The sequence below is a fragment of the Bubalus kerabau genome, chromosome 12 (assembly GCF_029407905.1).
Source record: "Bubalus kerabau isolate K-KA32 ecotype Philippines breed swamp buffalo chromosome 12, PCC_UOA_SB_1v2, whole genome shotgun sequence".
Lineage (NCBI taxonomy): Eukaryota > Metazoa > Chordata > Mammalia > Artiodactyla > Bovidae > Bubalus > Bubalus kerabau.
Genome location: NC_073635.1, coordinates 79,868,455 through 79,888,639, shown reverse-complemented (window position 1 = coordinate 79,888,639; position 20,185 = coordinate 79,868,455). Strand labels below are relative to the sequence as shown.

General features: G+C 46.7%; 1 protein-coding gene across 17 annotated transcripts in view; it reads left to right on the top strand.

Annotated features, from left to right (window-relative positions):
* DOCK9 (dedicator of cytokinesis 9) overlaps positions 1-20,185 on the top strand; it is a 285,572-nt gene that overhangs the window by 127,938 nt on the left and 137,449 nt on the right. For 16 of the 17 annotated variants that reach the window (XM_055542924.1, XM_055542919.1, XM_055542920.1 and 13 more), the window contains exon 2: positions 8,294-8,410. In XM_055542924.1, coding sequence (XP_055398899.1) covers positions 8,381-8,410 — 30 coding nt within the window. In that variant the 5' untranslated portion in view covers positions 8,294-8,380. Of the gene's footprint in view, positions 1-3,375; positions 3,735-8,293; positions 8,411-20,185 lie in introns of those variants that run through there. The other variant, XM_055542922.1, reaches the window with a different exon arrangement.

Genomic DNA, 20,185 nt, shown 5'->3' with positions numbered 1-20,185 from the left:
TTTAGAAGCGTTTAGCTTTGCAATGTTTGGTGACATCACATGAACTTTTAGGATTGAATAAATCTCTGTTAGGGTCATCATATAGGAGCTGTGTGCCTTGGGGGCATTCTGAGTTTGTGTGACAACTGATCTGCGATACCTCCAAGCAGTTCTGGCCCAAAATCTTGGGATGTACCTGTGTTGTGGTACTGCTTCTGTGCACCTCCTTGTCGTATCGCCTACATGACGTTGGGAGGACCGACTTAATGAGCCACGTTCCTGTAAATCTTCCTAAACCAAGATGCCAAGCAACAGTCAACCTCAACAGGGATGTATGGAGCCTGGAGAGGGGCTGTGCAAGGGAAGGGCATTAAGCTGTCACGGCGTCCCTGGCTCTGTGCTGAGGGGGCATAGAGACAAGGAGAACCGGCCCTGTCCCAGGGCGCTAACAGTGGGGGAGATGAGCTGTTCATGGGTCATTTCAACGCACGGCTGAAGGAACTGCACCCTAGGACTGCTGCTAACGAGGCCGCAGTGGTCAGAGAAGGGATAGGCTGCCTTCTGATGGGCTGAGGTGGTGCCCAGTTGTGTGGCCATGCGCTGCCTGCCCCGGGGCTAGAGCAACCCTGCTTTCACTTTCTTGGCAGCTCTGCCTGTGTCAGATTTGTTTTTTTAGAGCAACGATTCTGCTCCTAAAATAAAGCCTCTGTGGACCGCTGCAAAGGGCTGTAGGACTGTGACAGGTGGGCCTGTGTGGGGAGTGCAAGCGCACTGCCTGTGTCCTGGGCCCCCGGGTTAGAGACGCCACAGCAACCCACGTATCCACGTGCCCAAGGAGGGCTGAGCTGTCGGCTCAAGGAATTCAAACCCTTGCCTCCTGAAGAATTCTCATTCTTCCCTCAGCCCTGGTGAGGCAGCACTTGCTTGGTGACATGAGGAGATCTCACAGCCCATGGACGGCAGCTGGTGCCATCTCATCTCTACTTTCAGCTCTGCATCAGCATCTGCCGGCACCTGCCACTAAACTAAATCAGGTGTTTACGAGCCTGCCTCTCCCACCTTCCAGGGTTTCTTTGACTCAGTTCCATAGCTAGTCTCCAGGGAAGGGCAGCCCTCCCTCCGCCCCAAACTAGGTAAAAACTTTGGCAAGTACTGTGCATATACATTTCTGAGGGGAGGGGCCCTCGGTCTCAGGGGGTCCATAACCTCAGGGAGATTAAGTCTCTCACCATGGTATTGTTCCGTGTTCACCCCTGAACTCACAAATTCCAGCACAGTTCCTGGGCCATCATGATAGTCCAGGTGTTCTTCAGAGTCCCTGGGAGAGCTTCTTCTAGGATGGTTGGTCCCTGCCTGGAGCTTCTGATTCAGGCTTGGGATGAGGCCTCAGAATTTACATCTGTATCAGCTTCCCAGGTGATGCTGACGGTGCTGTTCCCCGGCCCCTGCTTTGAGAAACACTGCTGTAGACTGTTGTGGCCTCGTAGCACCACAGACCTCTCCCTATCTAATTTCACAGTAACGGAGAAATGAATGTTCATACCTAAGGACTTTTTTAAAAAAAGTATTTATTTTTAGTTGGAGGATAATTGCTTTGCGACGTTGTGTGGGTTCCTGCCACGCATTAGCATGAATCAGCCATAGGCATGCACAGGCCCCTGCCTTCCTGAAGCTCCCTCCCACCCCATCCCACCCCTCCAGGTCATCACAGAGCGCCAGGCTGAGCTCCCTGTGTCAGACAGCAGCTTCCCACTAGCTAGCTATTTTACACATGGTAATGTGTGTATTTCAGTGCTGCTCTCTCAACTTGTCCCATTCTCCTCTTGCCCGACTATAACCATAAGTCTGTACATTATGTATGAGTCTCTATTCCTGCCTTGCAAATAGGTTCATTGGTACATTCCATATGGGGATTCCATTTTTCTAGATTTCACATATTTGCATTAGTAAACGACATTTGTTTTTCTTTTTCTGACTGACTTCACACTGTATAACAGGCTCTAGGCTCGTCCGATAGATAAGAACTTTTAAGCTCCCAACGAGGGAGGAAGCTGAAGGACTTGAGTATAGATTGAGTTGCACTTTTTACACACTGTGAAAGCACAGTCACGCACTGGACATGTTCCAAACATCCTACTCGGGAGCTGGCTGAGCCCCATCCCGCCTAGGGAGACACAAGTGTCCTGGAATATTGAAAATTCAAGCAGGTAAATGTGCAGAGTTCCAAAACCTGGTAGTTCTAATGGCCAGGAGCATTGTAAGAGCATTGGCCATTCATCAATTTAGGTAATTCTGGACCCACATAAATCAAGAACTGGTATGTCAATTATACCTCAACTGAAAAAAATAAAGTAGCCCTTCATATAATCAGGCTTCATAAGATGCCTGAACTCCTGCTCTCTGTACATCCCAGCTTGGCCCGGCGCTGCCTCAGCCTTACTTTATGTGCATGGTTGCCTCCCCACCTTAAGCTGGAAGTTTAATCAGTAACCCCCTGTGTGATTGGCCCGATCCCCCGCACCCCTCAGCTAGTGGCTGTCCTAGCCCTGAGTCTAGACGGGCTCCAGTATGCGAAGTCATCAGCAGGAAACAGCGGTCCTCACTGCGACTTCCAGCCCAGAGAGCTGCAGGGCATGCGTTCCAGCTGCTCCCTGGCACCTGAGGGGCCCTTCTGACGTCAGGCCCCCTGTCACTGATGGCCAGCCCTCCCCCTTGCAGTGAAGATTGCTGTCATGTCCTGCCTCCCGTCAGCTGTACATGGCCTCTGACTTGTAAGAGTCCCCGCCCAGTACATTGTTGATTTTCTCTATCACTGACTCCAGGTTCTTTCTTTGGCCTCATGGCTGGGCAATTGCAAGGATTGCAGGATTGTGGGGTGCCGTCCAACACTCTTGAGTCATGTCACCAGGAGAAACATTGAGCTTAGGTTTGTCGAGATGGCTTTAAAGCCAAGGTCATGAGCCAGCTCTGCGCTAAGCCTCTTTCTTCTGAACCAGGAGTCTGGCTGTCTGATAATTAACTTAATCTCGTTTTGCTCTTCAGTTCAGTTGCTCAGTCATGTCCGACTCTTTGCGACCCCATGGACTGCAACACACCAGGGCTCCCTGTCCACCGCCAACTCCCGGAGCTTGCTCAAACTCAAGTCCATCGAGTCGTTGTGCTATTTGTGTGTCGTTTCTGTCACCAGTGATGCCGCAGGCCAGCTTCCTACACTGGTAGGCTGAGGTTTCCCCTCGACACCAGCCCCCCCCCAACCAAAAAAAAAAAAAAACACATGTGACCAGCTGGAAAAGCTTAGTGGAGCTGAAGAACAGTGAACAGCTGTAACCAGTGAATCATCAGTTTAAAGAGGAGTGGAAAATAGGCAATTGTGCTCTTAACCCACAGCTTGGTAGATACTGGCCCCCTCACGTCTTAACCCACAGCTTGGTAGATACTGGCTCCCTCACGTCTCCCAAGCCCCCCTCTCTGTCATTTCTGTGTGTCTCCTGTTGCTGTCTTTATCTTGCCCTTATGTTTCCTCCATCTCTGTATCTTCTACTTCCGCCACCCCAAGGTGGCTGTCACCTGTGACTCTTCTCCCCCATCTCCATCTTGGCCCTTTTCCTGTCTTTCTTCACCAGTCTCCACTCTCAGCCTTTATCCTCTGATGGTTTCTTTCTTCCCTCCTCCTAAAAGCCACGTATGGAAGGCAGGCACTGGGCCAGCTATCCGTGTTTGAAGCAGGAGCTTTTTGCCTTGCTCTTAGGCAGCAGGTGGGTGGCTCTCCTCTGGCCCCTTTCCCCTGGTGTCAGTGGCTCTGTCAGGGACAGTGCCCTGTGCAGTTGCTGAAAACCTCCCCCCGGTCAGGTCTCCAGGAGTCGTTTCATTGAGCAACTTAAGGGTGTGTACACATGTCAACTTTTCCCAGTCCTGGAGACCACAGAAGACATGTTATTCTTCCCTGCTGCTGCTGCTAAGTTGCTTCAGTCGTGTCCGACTCTGTGCGACCCCATAGACGGCAGCCCACCAGGCTCTCCCGTCCCTGGGATTCTCCAGGCAAGAACACTGGAGTGGGTTGCCATTTCCTTCTCCAATGCATGAAAGTGAAAAGTGAAAGTGAAGTCACTCAGTCGTGTCCGACTCCTAGCAACCCCATGGACTGCAGCCCACTAGGCTCCTCCGTCCATGGGATTTTCCAGGCAAGAGTACTGGAATGGGGTGCCATTGCCTTCTCCGATTCTTCCCTGAGATTTCCTTTATTTCTAATTCTTCCCTGAGAGGTAGGCTTTGAAACATTGCCATCCTCCTATGAGTTTTCCTGATTCACATGCACCATCCGTCTTTTAAAAGAGAGGTCGACACTGTACCATGGTTGAGCGTTGGTGAGCACTGACCCTTCACAAGCAGCCTGGGGAAGGAAGACTTCCGACCGACAGGAGACTGTGTTCTCGTCCCGTCTGCTGGCTACTGGGTGGCGGTCAGTGTCAGGCCGTGAGCTCAACTTCTGATCCTTGGTTCTGGGGCTCCGTCAAATGGAGTGATGTTTCCACGCCTACCTCTTTGTGGTGTTAAAGGACAGCTGAGGCATATTAAACATTTCAAGAGTTGGTTTGAGCAAAAATAGATTCGAATTGAGCAATACCCAATTGCCAGAGGTTGGGAGTGCTCTGATGGTAGGAGCTGGGGAGAGACTTCTGTAAAGAAAAGCGCAGAAGCAAGGAAAGGAGCTGTCGACTGGCTCCAGCACGGAGCCTAGTTGGCTGCTTGTGCTGGGTTGTCCTTAGTGTTTTGATTTCATAACCTTGAGGCATTTACAGGCTTACATTTCCATTTGCTTACATAGGCAGCCACCTATGGCATTAGAAGCACTTTGGACTGATGGCCTCTGAGTTTAATTAACTTAACAGTGGATTAAGTGTGATCATCTGTGTGAAAACACCTTGAAAGTTAACAGTGGCCCACAGAAGCAAGGTAGCCCTAATACCTACAACGTTACATTAAATACTGCCAAGATACCTTCAGGGGAAAACAATAATTAACCTCATTAACAAAAGCATTAGTTGTTGTGCTAAATACCAAAAGTGATTTATGACTATGTAGATAGTTTTCATTTATGGAAGATTTAAGAAGTCCAAGTTCAGTCAAATGGTGAGAGCTGTCATTAAATGCACTTAAGATGTAAACGTATTGTCTGTATCGGTCCATGGGCAGGAAACACATCACTTATTTGAATGTGGACAATTAACATCCATTTTGCTAACAAGCACCCGTAGACTGATTACTATATACAGCATAACAAACTGAAATAAAGGAGGAAATTATTTAAGTTGAATTAACATACTTTGGCGGAGAAGGCAATGGCACCCCACTCTAGTACTCTTGCCTGGAAAATCCATGGACGGAGGAACCTGGTAGGCTATAGGCTACAGTCCATGGGGTCGCTAAGAGTCAGACACGACTGAGCGACTTCACTTTCACTCTTCTCTTTCATGCATTGGAGAAGGAAATGGCAACCCACTCTACTGTTCTTGCCTGGAGAATCCCAGGGACGGCGGAGCCTGGTGGGCTGCCGTCTATGGGGTCGCACAGAGTCGGACACGACTGAAGCGACTTAGCATAGCATAGCAACATACTTTGGAGAAGACTTTCATTTTCTGTGACAGTTCTTACTTGAAAATAACTATCCACTCCAGTACTCTGGCCTGAAGAATTCCATGGACTGTATAGTCCATGGGATTGCAAAGAATCGGACACAACTGAGTGACTTTCGCTTTCACTTTCAAATCTTTTTTGGGCCTCTTTTTAATGTAAAAACAGTTTAACATTACAAATATTTTGAAAGAAGAAATTACCTCCACTTTTCACAAGATAGCTTTACTTTTTTTGATTGTATATATTTTTAATCTCCATCCATAAACATGTACTTTTATAATAATTGTGCACTTATTTGGGCACTGTTTTTTATCTCAGCATGTTTTGTAGAGTCTACTTAAATCAAGTAATTGACATTAAAGATGAGCATTTTATACTTCTGCTAGAGCAAGGTGCGGAGAAGGCAATGGCACCCCACTCCAGGACTCTTGCCTGGAAAATCCCATGGGTGGAGGAGCCTGGTAGGCTGCAGTCCATGGGGTCGCTAAGAGTTGGCCACGACTGAGCAACTTCACTTTCACTTTTCCCTTTCATGCATTGGAGAAGGAAATGGCAACCCACTCCAGTGTTCTTGCCTGGAGAATCCCAGGGATAGGGGAGCCTGGTAGGCTGCCATCTATGGGGTCACACAGAGTCAGACACGACTGAGGTGACTTAGCATAGCATAGAGCAAGGTGACTGCCTCAGTAAGAAAATTGAGAACTCCATGGCAGAACACAGTAGATGCTTTACTTCTTGTTCACAGGCTGTTTCAGTGCCTGTTGTAAGCAGGCAGCCTTCTGCTGGGTGATTCAGAAGCCAGACTCCTTCCATCTTGGGGTTGCACCCTCCGCTCAGCCTCCTGAGTCCACTGCTGGGTCCACTGTGTGCTGCTGGCAGGGGGGCGTAGGGAGGGAGCAGGGGAGAGAGGCTATCTCTCAGATCCGGAGGCTGGGAAGTCTAAGATCAAGGCATGGGCAGATTTAGTGTTTGCCTAGGGTCCACTTCGGTTCATGGATGCTCTCTTCTTGCTGTGTCCTCACATGGTGGAATGGACAGGAGAGCTTTTGGAGGTCTCTCTTATAAGGACACTAATCCTGTTCATGAGGGTTTTACCCTCATTATCTAATCACCTCCCCAAAGCCCGATTTTGAAATCCCATTGTTTTTCAGGATTAGGTTACAACACATGGGTTTTCAGGACACAGTCAGTCAGTCAGTCTATAGCAGAGGCTTTTTATGAGCCAGGCTTGGCAGCAGGCCACATCCCTTCCACTCACATGCCATTGGTCATAAGACAGTCATGTGACCACACCCAACTATGGGGAGGCTGGGAAATGTAGTCCAGCTCTATTTGGAAGGAAAGGATACAAATTTGAGGAACACAGGGCAGTCTGTCACAATTTCTAATCTAGTTGCCATATACCAGATATCTTTAGTATTTTTCCTATATATGAATTGACATTTTACTACATAGAGCATTTGTTGAAATTGTATATATCGGATGTTTTTATAAATAGTTTCAGAAATAATATTGCAGTAAAGGATTTATTGATATAATGAATTTATTTCTGATAACTGTGTGTGTGCATGCGTGCATGCAAATGCATCTCTTTAGCACTTGGCATACTGTGCTGTAATTAGTTGAATATGTATCTTTACTGTTGAGTTAGCCCACTTAGTGCCTTGCATGTGGAAAGTGATCACTAAACACTGTGACAATGACTAGAACTAGACGAGATTTTTTACTAACTTTGGAAATGGCTAGAAACGGCATATTCTCTCCAGCTCGTTGCCTCATTCTTCTGATTAGTACATGCTAGGGATGGCCACCCCTATCCCCTGGGGCTCACCCACAAGCCCTGGTTTAAGTACTTTTTCCCCCTTACTGGCCTGGTTTTAGTCCTGCTCACATTTCTCTATATTTCAGTGTTGCATATGTAAGTAGGTAGATAGATTAGACAGGGCTATTTTGAGACCCAGAGAAGAGTTTCACAGAGTTTTATATAAAATATTGAGCTCTGTGGATGTTTTAAGCCCAGGGTTAGGGTTAGGGTTAGCCCAGGATCAAGAAGAGATGGTCATGGCTGGAGCCACTGGCCATCGTTGCCAGATCATGGCTGGATTCCCAAGCAGAGTGGCTCTGGCAAAGCTTAAGGCTTAGTAGGGGACTGACCTAGCCAGGGGTGACCCAAGATGTGACTGGAAGTTCCACCAGACCCCATAGCCTCCTTTGTACTTAAATAACCAAACAAGCAGAGGACCAGGAAGTGTCTTCTGTTCTTTTGAAAACAACTTGTTTCTCTTGCTTTTGATTCTTTCTGATAGCAAAGCTGCCACACTCTCATTGTAGAGAAGTTGGAGAATGCAAAAACATGTAGAGTAGGATGGATAAGGGACCTATGCTTCGGGCTTCCTGGGTGGCTCAGTGGTAAAGAATCCGCCTACCATTGCAGGAGACTGAGCTTTAATCCCTATGTTGGGAAGGTCCCTTGGAGAAGGAAATGACTACCCACTTCAGCCAGTTTATTCTTGCCTGGGAAATTCCATGGGCAGAGGAGCCTGGTGGGCTACATACAGTTAGGGGTCGTGAAGAGTCGGACACGACTGAGCGCATGCATGCAAGATGTATAAAGTTCTTCAGTCTTGAGAAGTTGCATTTATCTGTAGGTGTTTCAATTGCTTATCTCTTCACCTTCCAGGCCAAGCCAAAGCTCATTGAGCCACTGGACTATGAAAATGTCATCGTCCAGAAGAAGACACAGATCCTGAACGACTGTCTACGGGAGATGCTGCTCTTCCCGTATGATGACTTTCAGGTGAGGGTAAATAGCACCGTGCTGTCGAGCTTTACAAATAGTTCTTTTTTGTCTCTTGGTTTATTGTTGGGTTAGTTCATTTAGGGAATTAAAAAGATGAAAAGAAGAGATGCTATTTTAGAGAGAAAAGTTATTGCCATTATCTTGTTCCAAGCGTTCCCTCATGACTTGATTTTTTTATTGGTATTGTTGTACATATATGTGTTACATGTGTGTGTATGTGTATACACACAGATATGAATATATGTTACGTGTGTGCATATCACACATACATATATAACACAAATGTTTTCTCAAGCATTTATCTTTTATCTTGAATAGAAGTGGTATCAGTTCAGTCGCTCAGTTGTGTTCAACTTTTGAGACCCCATGGACTGCAGCACGCCAGACTTCCCTGTCCATAGTCTAGGCTAATTCTGTAGATTCAAGTGCCTCCTACATCTTAGGAAATTTGTTTGAAGAGGATTTTAAGGGTTTTGCCCAGTGCCTTGGAGTCTTAAGGATGGGATTGGCTCAGAAGTGGCAGAAGGTTTTGTCAGGCATCATTTTAAGCTGTCACTTTGGGAGACTGCCTGGAGAGAGGCCCTGAACTGCGCGTGGGCTCACTGAGAAGAGTTTGGGGCTCCTGACATCCAGGAACGTCCTAACATGTACCTCACTGATGCAGTGACAGGTGCTGTTTCTGGGAACTCAGTAGCTGCCGGCAGGGCACTCAGCATAGCTTTGTTGTGAGCAGCTCTTTAGATGGCTGCTTGAAGCCTTTCAGACTATGTCCTGTGCTCAGTGACCCACAACAGCTTCCAGGCCAGTGAGGAGTGATGGAACCCCAGTCGCGTTAGATGCTTGGCAGCCTGGAGTCACATCCATCCATTGGAGACTCCAGTTACTGCCCTTGCTCTCCTGGGATTTAACCTTGGAGCGTCCTTCTTCTCTACTTGATGCCGTTATCATCCTAGACTTCTCTGTCCTGAATTAAACTACCGCCCCCTGTCCCCGACTCTGCCTTTTTTTTGAAGCTTCTTTGATTCTTTGTTGTTTAATTTTAAAAACTAATATATGCTTGTAACAAACAAATAAGCAGGTCCTATTGAAACACTTGACATTAAAAAGCCTCCCTTCCACCTTCTTTTTAATCCCACTCCCCAGAACATCACTTGCTATATATACAGTTTTCTATATATTCAATTGTCTTTGGAAACTTCCATGTTAATAACAATCATCAAATCATATTCCTTGAAGTTTTGTTTCCCCCATCAAATTTAAGAGCTTCCAGTTTACAACAAAGGTGAGAATTTTCACAAATATTCACTTGTTCAAACTTGTGAGAGATACTTGTGGAGAAAATGATGATTCTTCAGTTCTTTCCTGAAAAATTAGGAATGCCACAGAAATGAAATTGGGCATTAATGGGATGTTCCACTGATAAATGGTTTCAAATCATGCCCCAAAATACAGTGCCCTTGAAAACTTCATTACAAGAATAGGTTACCCAACTAAAGGATGAATAAATGGAAACCTCAGAATGAAGTCTTTCCTCTGTGATTTTGACAACAGTTTTGTTAACATGAGGAGTTAAATTAGATGATTATAAATTAGACTCCATGTTGACATATTTTTCCTGCACTGTGCTCTGAGGAAGCTAAAGCTTATCTCAAGTTTCTTTGAGCATGAAGTATTAGTATCTGTTCTTCTTAGTATCAGTTAGAGTAACAAAGTTATTTCTAGTTTTGCAGCCTAAAATGAAAAATTTTAGTTGAAAACTGGAGATCCAGTTGTTTCAGAAGCAAACCAACCCCAGAAATAAGATACAATTATAATTTCATTTTTTTATCTCACCAACAGAGAACCTGGATGTTTAAGCAGTTGTAGAAACAGATGATTAAAACTTTGAGAAAAACTCCTTTTTTCCTTTCGCCTGTAACAACTTTTCTGGGGATATCAGACATAAATATTCTAGGAACAGCAAAGAACTCATTGACATTTTGCTAGCCAAGATTGATGAAGAGTGTTAAGTTCTGTTTAGGGGAAGCTTTTTCAAAGATTAAGGAGCTTGAATTTCAGCTTCGATCCCCATCACAGTAATTGCAATGGGCCACGTGGAAGTTTAGATGCTGCTGTTTTCTTTCTAGGAGTCCTCCTGTATCCCAGTCTGGGAAGGCCATGTGCTTTCTTGCTAAATTGTCTCAATGCTTTTATGACTATGTAGTTAGTTGATCCAGTGACATGTCTTAGTGATATCATGGATTTCTACTGTCTATCCCTGCATTTTTAGGCAGAATGAGGGCAGAATTATTATTGTATTATCAGAGGCAGAGGGAATAAATTAGACAGGGGCAAGTATTTTACTTCATGTGAAATCAAGGTAGCAAGTTGGTTAGGAAATGGGTCAGCTAGTGAGCAAAATGCATAGTGGGGTTGAGTTGTAATCCTACACTTTCCAGTTAAACAATATTAGTTATTATATTATTATATATTATAATATATAATATATATTATTATATTATTATTAATAAGATAATAGAATTTGGTGTGAAATTCTGTCACATATATTCAGAATGGTAATTTACTAAACTGTAGGTGTGTATAGCTGGAGAAGGCAATGTCATCCCACTCCAGTACTCTTGCCTGGAAAATCCCATGGATGGAGGAGCCTGGTAGGCTGCAGTCCATGGGGTCTCTGGGAATCGGACACGACTGAGCGACTTCACTTTCACTTTTCACTTTCATGCTTTGGAGAAGGAAATGGCAACCCACTTCAGTGTTCTTGCCTGGAGAATCCCAGGGACCGGGGAGCCTGGTGGGCTGCCGTCTATGGGGTCGCACAGAGTTGGACACGACTGAAGCGACTTAGCAGCAGCAGCAGCAGCAGGTGTGTATAGCAATGATACATTTATACAGGTCACGTGTAGATCTGTGTTGGTATTGGTCAGCCCCTAAGGATGTCTGAGAACGAACCTTGTGGAGAGAAGATTTGTTGTTGGATCTACTTGTCTAAGGTGGGAGGAGAGTGTTTAAAACAAAAAATCCTGAGAGACAGAAAGTCAATGTGAATTTCAAAAAGACAGTTCTCAGCTGTCAGAATATGTATGAAGTTTTATCTGCCAAGATTAGGGCAGGAATGCCGAAGCTCAGACAGCCCTCTCTAGCTGACTGCACTTGTGTTTTCAGAATCAGACTCTGGTGCTCTGGGGTCGTTCTGCTCTGTGTCTGCCCTGGCGTCCTGGTTCTCCTCCCCAGCAATATCTTCTCTTCTTTCCCAACCTTCTAGAATGTTTTCACCCATGAGGCCACTTCAGATTCCATGTCTTCTGAAGCTGTTCAAGTCCACAGTAATTTTTTCCATTTTCTCTTCGTTCTTCTAATACTTACTGTCTGCACTGTGTATCTGAACACCTAAGTACATTGTCTAGAGCTTTTCAGTGATGGCTTCTCATGCTTTCTGTCTTCAAGTGTCTCCACCCAGACTGTGGCCTTGAGGAAGGCTCAGGTACTCGGTTGGTGCCTCTTTGACCTCCAGACATTAGACTTTGGTGTTGGACATAAACTAACGAGGCATAAGGTTTGTAAGAAAGATATGAAAAGAGTATGTCATATTCCACTTCTGAGGATATACCCAAAAGAGTTGACAGCAGAGACTCAAAGAACTACTTGTACATCCCACATTCCTAGCAGGGTTATTCATAGTAGCCGAAAGGCAGGAAAAAACCCAAGAGTCTATCGATGGGAGAATGGATAAACAAATTGCATGCATATGCACAATGGAATATTACTCACCCTTAAAAAGGAAGGAAATTCCGACACATGCTACAACATGGATGAACTTTGAGGCGTTATGCTAATTGAAATGAGTCAAAAAGGAACAGATACTGTATGATTCCACTTATACGAGATACCTGGAATAGTCAATTTATCAAGACAGAAAGTGAAATGGTGGTTGCCAGGAGATAAAGGGAGATAATTGTTTAATGGGTACAGCGTTTCGATTCCACAAGATGAAAAGAGCCCTGTGCAAGATGGAGAATGTTCTTAATGCTACTGAATTGTACTCTTAAAAATGGTTGAGATGTAAATTTTATGTTACGAATATTATGCCACAATGGAAAAAAAGAGCAGGTTGTTATGAGATTTCTGTGCCATACAGATCTGAAATTGTTGTCTTCTAGACGCTGTATGAGCAGTCAGGGCAAAGCGTGACTCTCTGATGCTCATTCAATTGACATTTCAAGGTGTATTGTCAGTGTCAGATCTCTTCAACAAAAAAATTTTAAGGGAAAATGGGAAAATTATTAATAATTGGAAGCGCTAGAAATGTTCACTTTTGGAAATGTTTAGTTACAGGAGAATCCTAGAGTATTCTCAGCATTGTATCAAAAAAATGTGGTTAATTCATTTTCCTTTAAACAACATCCTGATATTTATTTTTCCTCTGTTTCTTTTCCTCTTTGGCTTACATGAGACTGATAAAGATCTACAAACCACTGACCTAAAAAGGAAACCAGGCCCCACTACTTACAAAGGGCTTGGACGTCCCTCATCTCATTTCCCATCTGTCCTTTTGAAAAGAACTTTTTTTTTAATTCCTGAGTGAGGTGTTTTGTCCTCACTTTTTATTATATGCTGCCAAAAAATAATTTCAATACTTTCTTTTGGGCTTTTTATTGCAAAGTGCTCTTTTGATAAAATTCCTCAAAATTTTTATCAGTCTGCATTCAGTGGTCAGTGATGTCCATTTCCGTGAGCATTGTGGTTTCTGGGATATTAGTTCATGTCGAGGACTGAACCTACCTGAAAAATCTGGATAAATAATGTTTCTGAATTGACATTGGCCAGACTCTCAGGAGATAAGGATTTTAATTCTACGTCAGATAATGCCTTTAATGGAAAACGGTGACAGGTCTTTTTTATCTTTTTTTTTTTTTTTATCATCAACTATGTCTTAAAAAGAAGAGCTTAGTTTTTTGGACAGCACCAATCAGCTGAGTTGAAGAGTGTGTTTATTTAGCATATAGTTTGTAGTTATACTGATTGTGCAAAGGGCTCAGACAGGGTTCTTGCTTTTGAATTGCTCAAAACTTAGGAAAGGAGCTACTGAATTCATCTTAATAATGAGAAGGAGAATGTGACTAGTATCAGGACAAATTGAATCCCATGGAAATTTATTTTTGGAAGTTTAAGATAGTGGGACGTCCAGGTGCTGAGTCCTTTGTGCTTGTGTGCCTGCTAAGTCGCTTCTGTCGTGTCTGACGCTTTGCAGCCCTATAGATTGTTGTCCACCAGGCTCCTCTGTCCATGGGGTTCTCCAGGCAAGGATACTGGAGTGGGTTGCCATGCCCTTCTCCCGGGGCTCTTCCTAACCCTAATCCTGCATTAGCAGGCAGGTTCTTTACCACTAGCGCCACCTGGGACACCCATAGTGGTTGGAATTGCAGAGGTCCAGCCTAAGAGCCAAGCCAGGGTTACTGATCTGGGCTCACCCACAGAAACATGAGACAGCAGTCAGAGGGGCCGAGCGCTTGAGGGTGCCCTCAAGGGACTGGATCTCGGGGAGCACCTTCACCTAGGAGGAAGGGAGGTGAGTGAGAATCAGACAGAAAGTGGGAGGAGGACCAGGAAAGCAAGGGGCTCTGGAAGGCATTGAGAGGGCTTTGAAGAAGGCAGGCAGAAAGAGCCAGTGGCCCCGCACTCCTGCCACTGAGGTGGGAGAGTGGTCCTCGGTGCCAATAACCCAGGCGTTGTTGTCTTTGTTGTTCAGTCACTCAGTCGTGTCCGACTCTTTGAGACCCCATGGACTGCCGCATGCCAGGCTTCCCTGTCCTTTACCATCTCCTGAAGCTTGCTCAAACTCATGTCTATTGAGTCGGTGATGCCATCCAACCATCTCATCCTCTCTCGTCCCCTTTTCCTCCTGCCTTCAGTCTTTCCCAGCATCTAATGAGTCAGCTCTTTGCATCAGGTGGCTGAAGTATTAGAGATTCGGCTTCAGCATCAGTCCTTCCAATGAATAGGCATGTCGTTCCAATGAATAAGCATCCTAGGCATTGTTGCCTAGGATGGTCGTTTCCTGCTGGGGCTGAAGAACTGACTGAGCGGCGCATAGAGGTCAGCGTTGAATGTAGCAGAGAGAAGGAATCCTCATGACTCAGAGCAGTAACAGGAGGTTTTGATCAGGATTGGGGAAATGAGAGAACAAGCTAGGAAGGGAAGCCCAGGAGTGAGGAAGAGGCCGAAGAGTTATGAGGGATGTATTTGGAAGCGAGGGCTCTTCAGAGGAATCTGTGGGGATGGAATGAAGGGTCTTTACAGGAAGAGTTTAGGAAGGAGGAGAGTTCTATCTCTAATCGGGAGCAGAGGATTGGGTATTAGAGAAATTGAGAGGTGGATTGGGCTAAGGGAGGGAATGTCAGGCTGGCCTGGTGAAGAACAGCCTGGGGGAGGGTTCGGAAGGGCAGGGGTGGGGAGGGCGTGGCCGCAGGTCACCCCCCACTGCTGTCACCGTGGCCGCAGCCCTCATCCTTTCTTACCTTGGTTAATCCAATCAAGTCTTCCAGGCCCTGTCCTTGCCCTCTTCCCGTCTGTCCTAACAGCATAGCCAGGGTGATCTTTTGAAAAGTAAGCAATTGGCAGGTCTGATCACCTCACGCCTGTGTTCAAAGGCCCTCAGTGAAGTCTTACTGTGGCTTACTGTGTTATCATCACTGCCTCCGGCCCGCTCTCTGCTGCAGCCCCGCTGGCCTCCCTGGGGCTCCTCTGGGAGCCTCCTGCCCCAGGGCCTCTTCTCAGGCTGTTCCCTCTGCCCGATGCACTCTTCACCCAAGCTCTCCCCCACCTCCCAGCAGGCCTCCCTCCAACCCTTGCACCCTGGTGGAGCCCTCACCCTCTGCCAGGCCCTCCACCTGCTTCTGGGCCTTCTGGCTGTACCCAGCGCAGTCCAACTGACGTGGCACCCAGGTGGGTGCTCCGGCCCTCCTCACTGCCCCCCTGGCACCCCTCTGGGTCCCGTGCTCTGTCCTGGCAGAGAAGGCCCATCCCAGAGTGGAGCGGGGCCAGTGCCGCGCTCCCGTGGGCAGCTCTCGGGGGCGTGATGATGTGTGTTCTGCTTTCTGTTAGGGAGCTGCGGCATTTACACAGAAGGTGGGGTGAGGCTGCCCCAGCAACTGGCGGCCCCGGGAGCTGCGGCTCCTCCTGCAGAAACCCTTAGAGAAAACATCTGTCACGTTGATCTCTGTGTTTACCTAGCACTTCAGACATCTTCATTTTTCCTCAAGACAGCTTGGTGAGGCAGTAGCTTTTTTTTTCCCCCCACCACACAGGCAATGTATGGCATGATTTTTGTTAGAAACACTATGTGGTGCTTAGGAAAACTTGTTATTGAGCAGGGAGTTGAGATTACCTACATAAATAACTAGATGAAATAAAACACACACACACTCACAATATCACCTGCATAAGTGAGTCTAAGATTTGATTTTCTCAGGTGGAATGAAAGGTATTGGATGGATCTGGAAGTCCATTACCGAAGCAGTGTCTTCCCCATATCAGGCCCAGTTTGTTTCCTTCCTCCTTCCCTCTTCCCTGGTGGCTCAGCTGGTAAAGAATCCCCCTGCAATGCAGGAGACCCCGGTTTGTTTCCTGGGCCGGGAAAATCCCCTGGAGAAGGGAATGGCTACCTGCACCAGTATTCTTGGGCTTCCCTTGTGGCTCAGCTGGTAAAGAATCTGCTTGCAATGCGGGAGACCTGGGTTCAATCCCTGGGTTAGGAAGATTCCCCTGGAGAAGGGAAAGGCTACCCACTCCAGTATTCTGGCCTGGAGAATTCCATGGACTGTATAGTCCCTGGGGTTGCAAAGAGTCAGACATGACAGAGCAGCTTTCCCTTTCCCTCCCTCCCTCCCTTCTCTCCCTCTCATTCTCTCTCTCTTTCTTTCTCAAATCTTTGCTTATTAAAAATAATGGGGCTTGTTAGCTGACATTTTAAATAGGCCTGAGAGAATGACGACACTTGCACGGTGAGTGGGACTAAGCACAGGCCACCGAGCAGCCAGTGAAGCGCAGAAGGGCACTTCTATCTGTGTGATCAGCGTACGTGTCTTAGGTTATTAAACACAACGCACAGTCATTGATGGGGAAGATTTGAAGCAAGAGGGAATCTTTGCACAGTGCAAGCAGGTGGAGGGCTATTTGTACTGTCTGTCTACCATTCATTGGAAGTCATTCTTTATTATAGTTATTTGTAAGTATAAGACCTTATTATTCTGTCCCCAAATAAAAAATAAAATCTCCATGAGAGTGGCAAACTATAGTCACTGGGTTTTTATTATAAATCATAGTGGTTTTTTTTTTTTAATTCACCTTTGCATTTGCGATGTTCCTATGACAGTGTTTTTATCCACGGTAGGCACTTAATATGTCTTGAATAAATGGAAGGATTTGGAATCTCAACACCAGCTGCCTTTGAGATCGTGAAAGCCTAGCTCAAGGTGGTGGATGAGGGAGACAGAAGAGGGGGAAACGTGTCTGCATGCAACAACAAAACCCCCAAGTCCTTGAAGAAAATGCAAACCGAGGTTTGGGCCTCAGAATTATCAGATGCCGTTTAACATATTACTGGACACACGCTTGGGGCTTCCCTGCTGGCTCAGTGGTAAAGAATCCACTTACCAATGCAGGAGACATAAGTTTGAACCTTGGGTCGGGAAGATCCCCTGGAGGAGGGCATGGCAACCCACTCCAGTATTCATGCCTGGAGAATCCCGTGGACAGAGGAGCCTGGCGGGCTACAGTCCATGGGGTCACAAAGAGTCGGACACAACTTATTGACTAAACAACAAGAGGCACACGCTGTGGTTCCTGCAACCTGAACGGGTCCTGCTGTGTCCGCCCCTCTGCCTGGCCGAGCCCAGGTCCTGCTGAGTGTCCTGCCGGGGCCTGAGCGGCCTCGTATCAGCAGCACCTGGAGTGTGGGCCCGAGGCCCCTGAGGACGAGTTCAGGGAGCTCCACGAAGTCCCCTGACGGCAGGAGACCTCCAGTCAGGACTTCCCCGTCTGCTCAGCATTTTATCCAGAAAGCGTAACCTCCGCTCCACTGTGATTGAGATGGACTCTGCCTGGCCTGCCAGGTGTGGAAGTGCTGCCCCGACAGGACCACCATGGTGATGGTGCTCACAGAGGGGTCTGTGTGAGGTTCCCCTTCATGCAGGAGTGAGACCTTACATGTGAACGGAGGAGTGTGCCTTCCTAAGGCAAGCCCTGAAAGGAACCTTATTGGGATATTGGAATTATATAAATAGTGGACATGTTTTAACTTGACACATATTCACTATTTGGGCTTCCCTGGTGGCTCAGTGGTATAGAGTCCACCTGCCAATGACGGAAACATGGGTTTGATCCCTGGGTTGGGAAGATCCCCTGGAGAAGGGAACGGCTACCCACTGCAGTATTCTGGCCTGGAGAATCTCCATTCACAGAGAAGCCTGGCAAGCTACAGTCCATGGGATCTCAAAGACTCAGACTTGACTGAGCGACTAGACAACAACATATTCACTATTCACTATACTAGGTGTTCCCACAAAGTGAAAGTGAAGTCGCTCAGCCGTGTCTGACACTTTGCGACCCCATAGACTGTAGCCTACCAGGCTCCTCTGTCCATGGAATTTTCCAGGCAATAGTACTGGAATGGATTGCCATTTCCTTCTCCAGGGGATCTTCCCAACTCAGGGCTCGAACCCAGGTCCCCCACATTATAGACAGACACTTTACTGTCTGAGCCACCAGGGAAGACCAAAGGTAGGGTCTTTTTAACAACTAAAATTGCATTCTAAAGAAGACACAGACAACTAGAAAATAAAAGAACTTATTCTTGCCCACTCCTTCCTCAAGGCTTTGTTACTGAATGGAATGCTAGGTGCTCTAGGCACCAGGGTGGGCTTCCCTTGTGGCTCAGCTGGTAAAGAATCTCCCTGCAATGTGGAAGACCTGGCTTGATCCCTAGCTTGGGAAGATCCCCTGGAGAAGGGAACAGCTACCCACTGCAGTATTCTGGCCTGGAGAATTCCAGTCGGACACAACTGAGCGGCTTCCACTTTCACATTTCACTTCCCTAGGCACCAAGGTAGGGGTAAGACCTGAGATACAGTCATCTGGTTCTAGATTTTAGCCCCAGTCTGTCTGTTAGTAATCTGGGTATTTTGGTAAGCATGAAACCGTCCTAAAATTCACTTTTCTTAACCTGTTATTCAGAGGGTACATTTGCCCTAAAATCTGGGTTCTCATTAGATGTATGAGAATCCACAGGGGCAGCACCGTTCACGGAAGCTGTCTGCACACCCTGACCAGTGTCCTCTAGGCGGCACAGAGGGGGTTGAGTGACCAGGGTGCCTATCAGAGCGTGTTTCCTCTCTAGTAGCATCGTTTTGTTTTTGAGGGTGGCAGTTTTTAGTTGCAAAGTCATACGATGTGGAGAGCAGGCTGAGCCCTTACTCATGGGGAAGCTGGCCCTGCCACTCGTTCCCTGGCTGCTCCTGGTCTTCTGGGCACCCTCTCTCTCTCCATCCTCACCTGTGCAGTGATACTTAGGAAGTGATTAAAAACGAGCCTCTTTGTTTAATACCAACCCCCTATCTCTCTAAAAACTGAACTTAATTGACGAGTCCAGTCACTAAGTATTCTGAACATTTAACTTAGTTAGAATTTACTGCACTTGAATAAGCTGTTATGTCATATATAATCTGGGAGGGTGGGTTGCAAGGTAGCAGAATGAAATTTTTATGACTCTCAAAGGTCTGCTGACATTTATAAATGTACATATATGTCACTTTAGGAAACAGGACATTATGCAGTGACAGAGCTACTTGATGTCTCACCAGTTGCTAAGACAGTGTCTCATTTGGAGCCTCAAGTGATCTTTCTTTTTTTAAAAAAATTATTTATTTTTGGCTGTGCGGGGTCATTGTTGCTGTGCACAGTCTTTCTCTAATTGTGGCAAGCGGGGGCTACTCCTGTTGCAGAGCACGGGCTTCAGGAGTCACAGCTCTAGGAGCACAGGCTCAGCACTTGCGGCACGCGGGCTTCGTTGCTCCAGGCACATGGAATCTTCCCAGACCAGCAATTGAACCCGTGCAGATTCTTATCCACTGTACCACCAGGGGAGTCCACCTCAAGTGATCTAACAACTAAACAAGACAGCCTCCGTTTAAAAGTCCCGATGACACATTCACCCAGACATTTATGTTACAAAGGTGGTGGAGAAGCGAAGATGACTAGCACAGTCTGCGGTTCTTGAGTCTGGTAGGCGATACAGCAAGGTTTTTTGAGTCATTTCAGCAGAATCGCTTGCTGTGTGCTGCAGGAGGTGGGAGTGAGCCGCTCCACCAGCCAGGCAGAGGGGGCCAGTTCCTTAGGGAGTGAGAAGTAGCTTGTGTGCTGGACGGTGGAAGAAGGGCAGGAGGAGAGTCCAGGAGAGTCGGTACCACTGGTCACCAAAGGTCTTAGGTCATGCCGAGCAGTCTGGAGTTTATTCTGATGGCAGTGAGGGGGTCACTGAAAGAATTTAAGCTGAGACATTGACGCTATGGATGAGAGTTTTAGTAAGATGACTGACATCTGTGCAGAGGGGTGGTGGAGGGAAGGTAGGCCTACCTGTCGGGGAGGGTGCACACTGAGGGTCACACAAGAGCGCCCTAAATCGTGTGTTGTCATGGCAACGGACAGCAAGGAAAGTCCTTGAAGCCACAAGGTGACACTGTGAGGGAACAGAGACCGTTAAAAGATAGAAGCTAG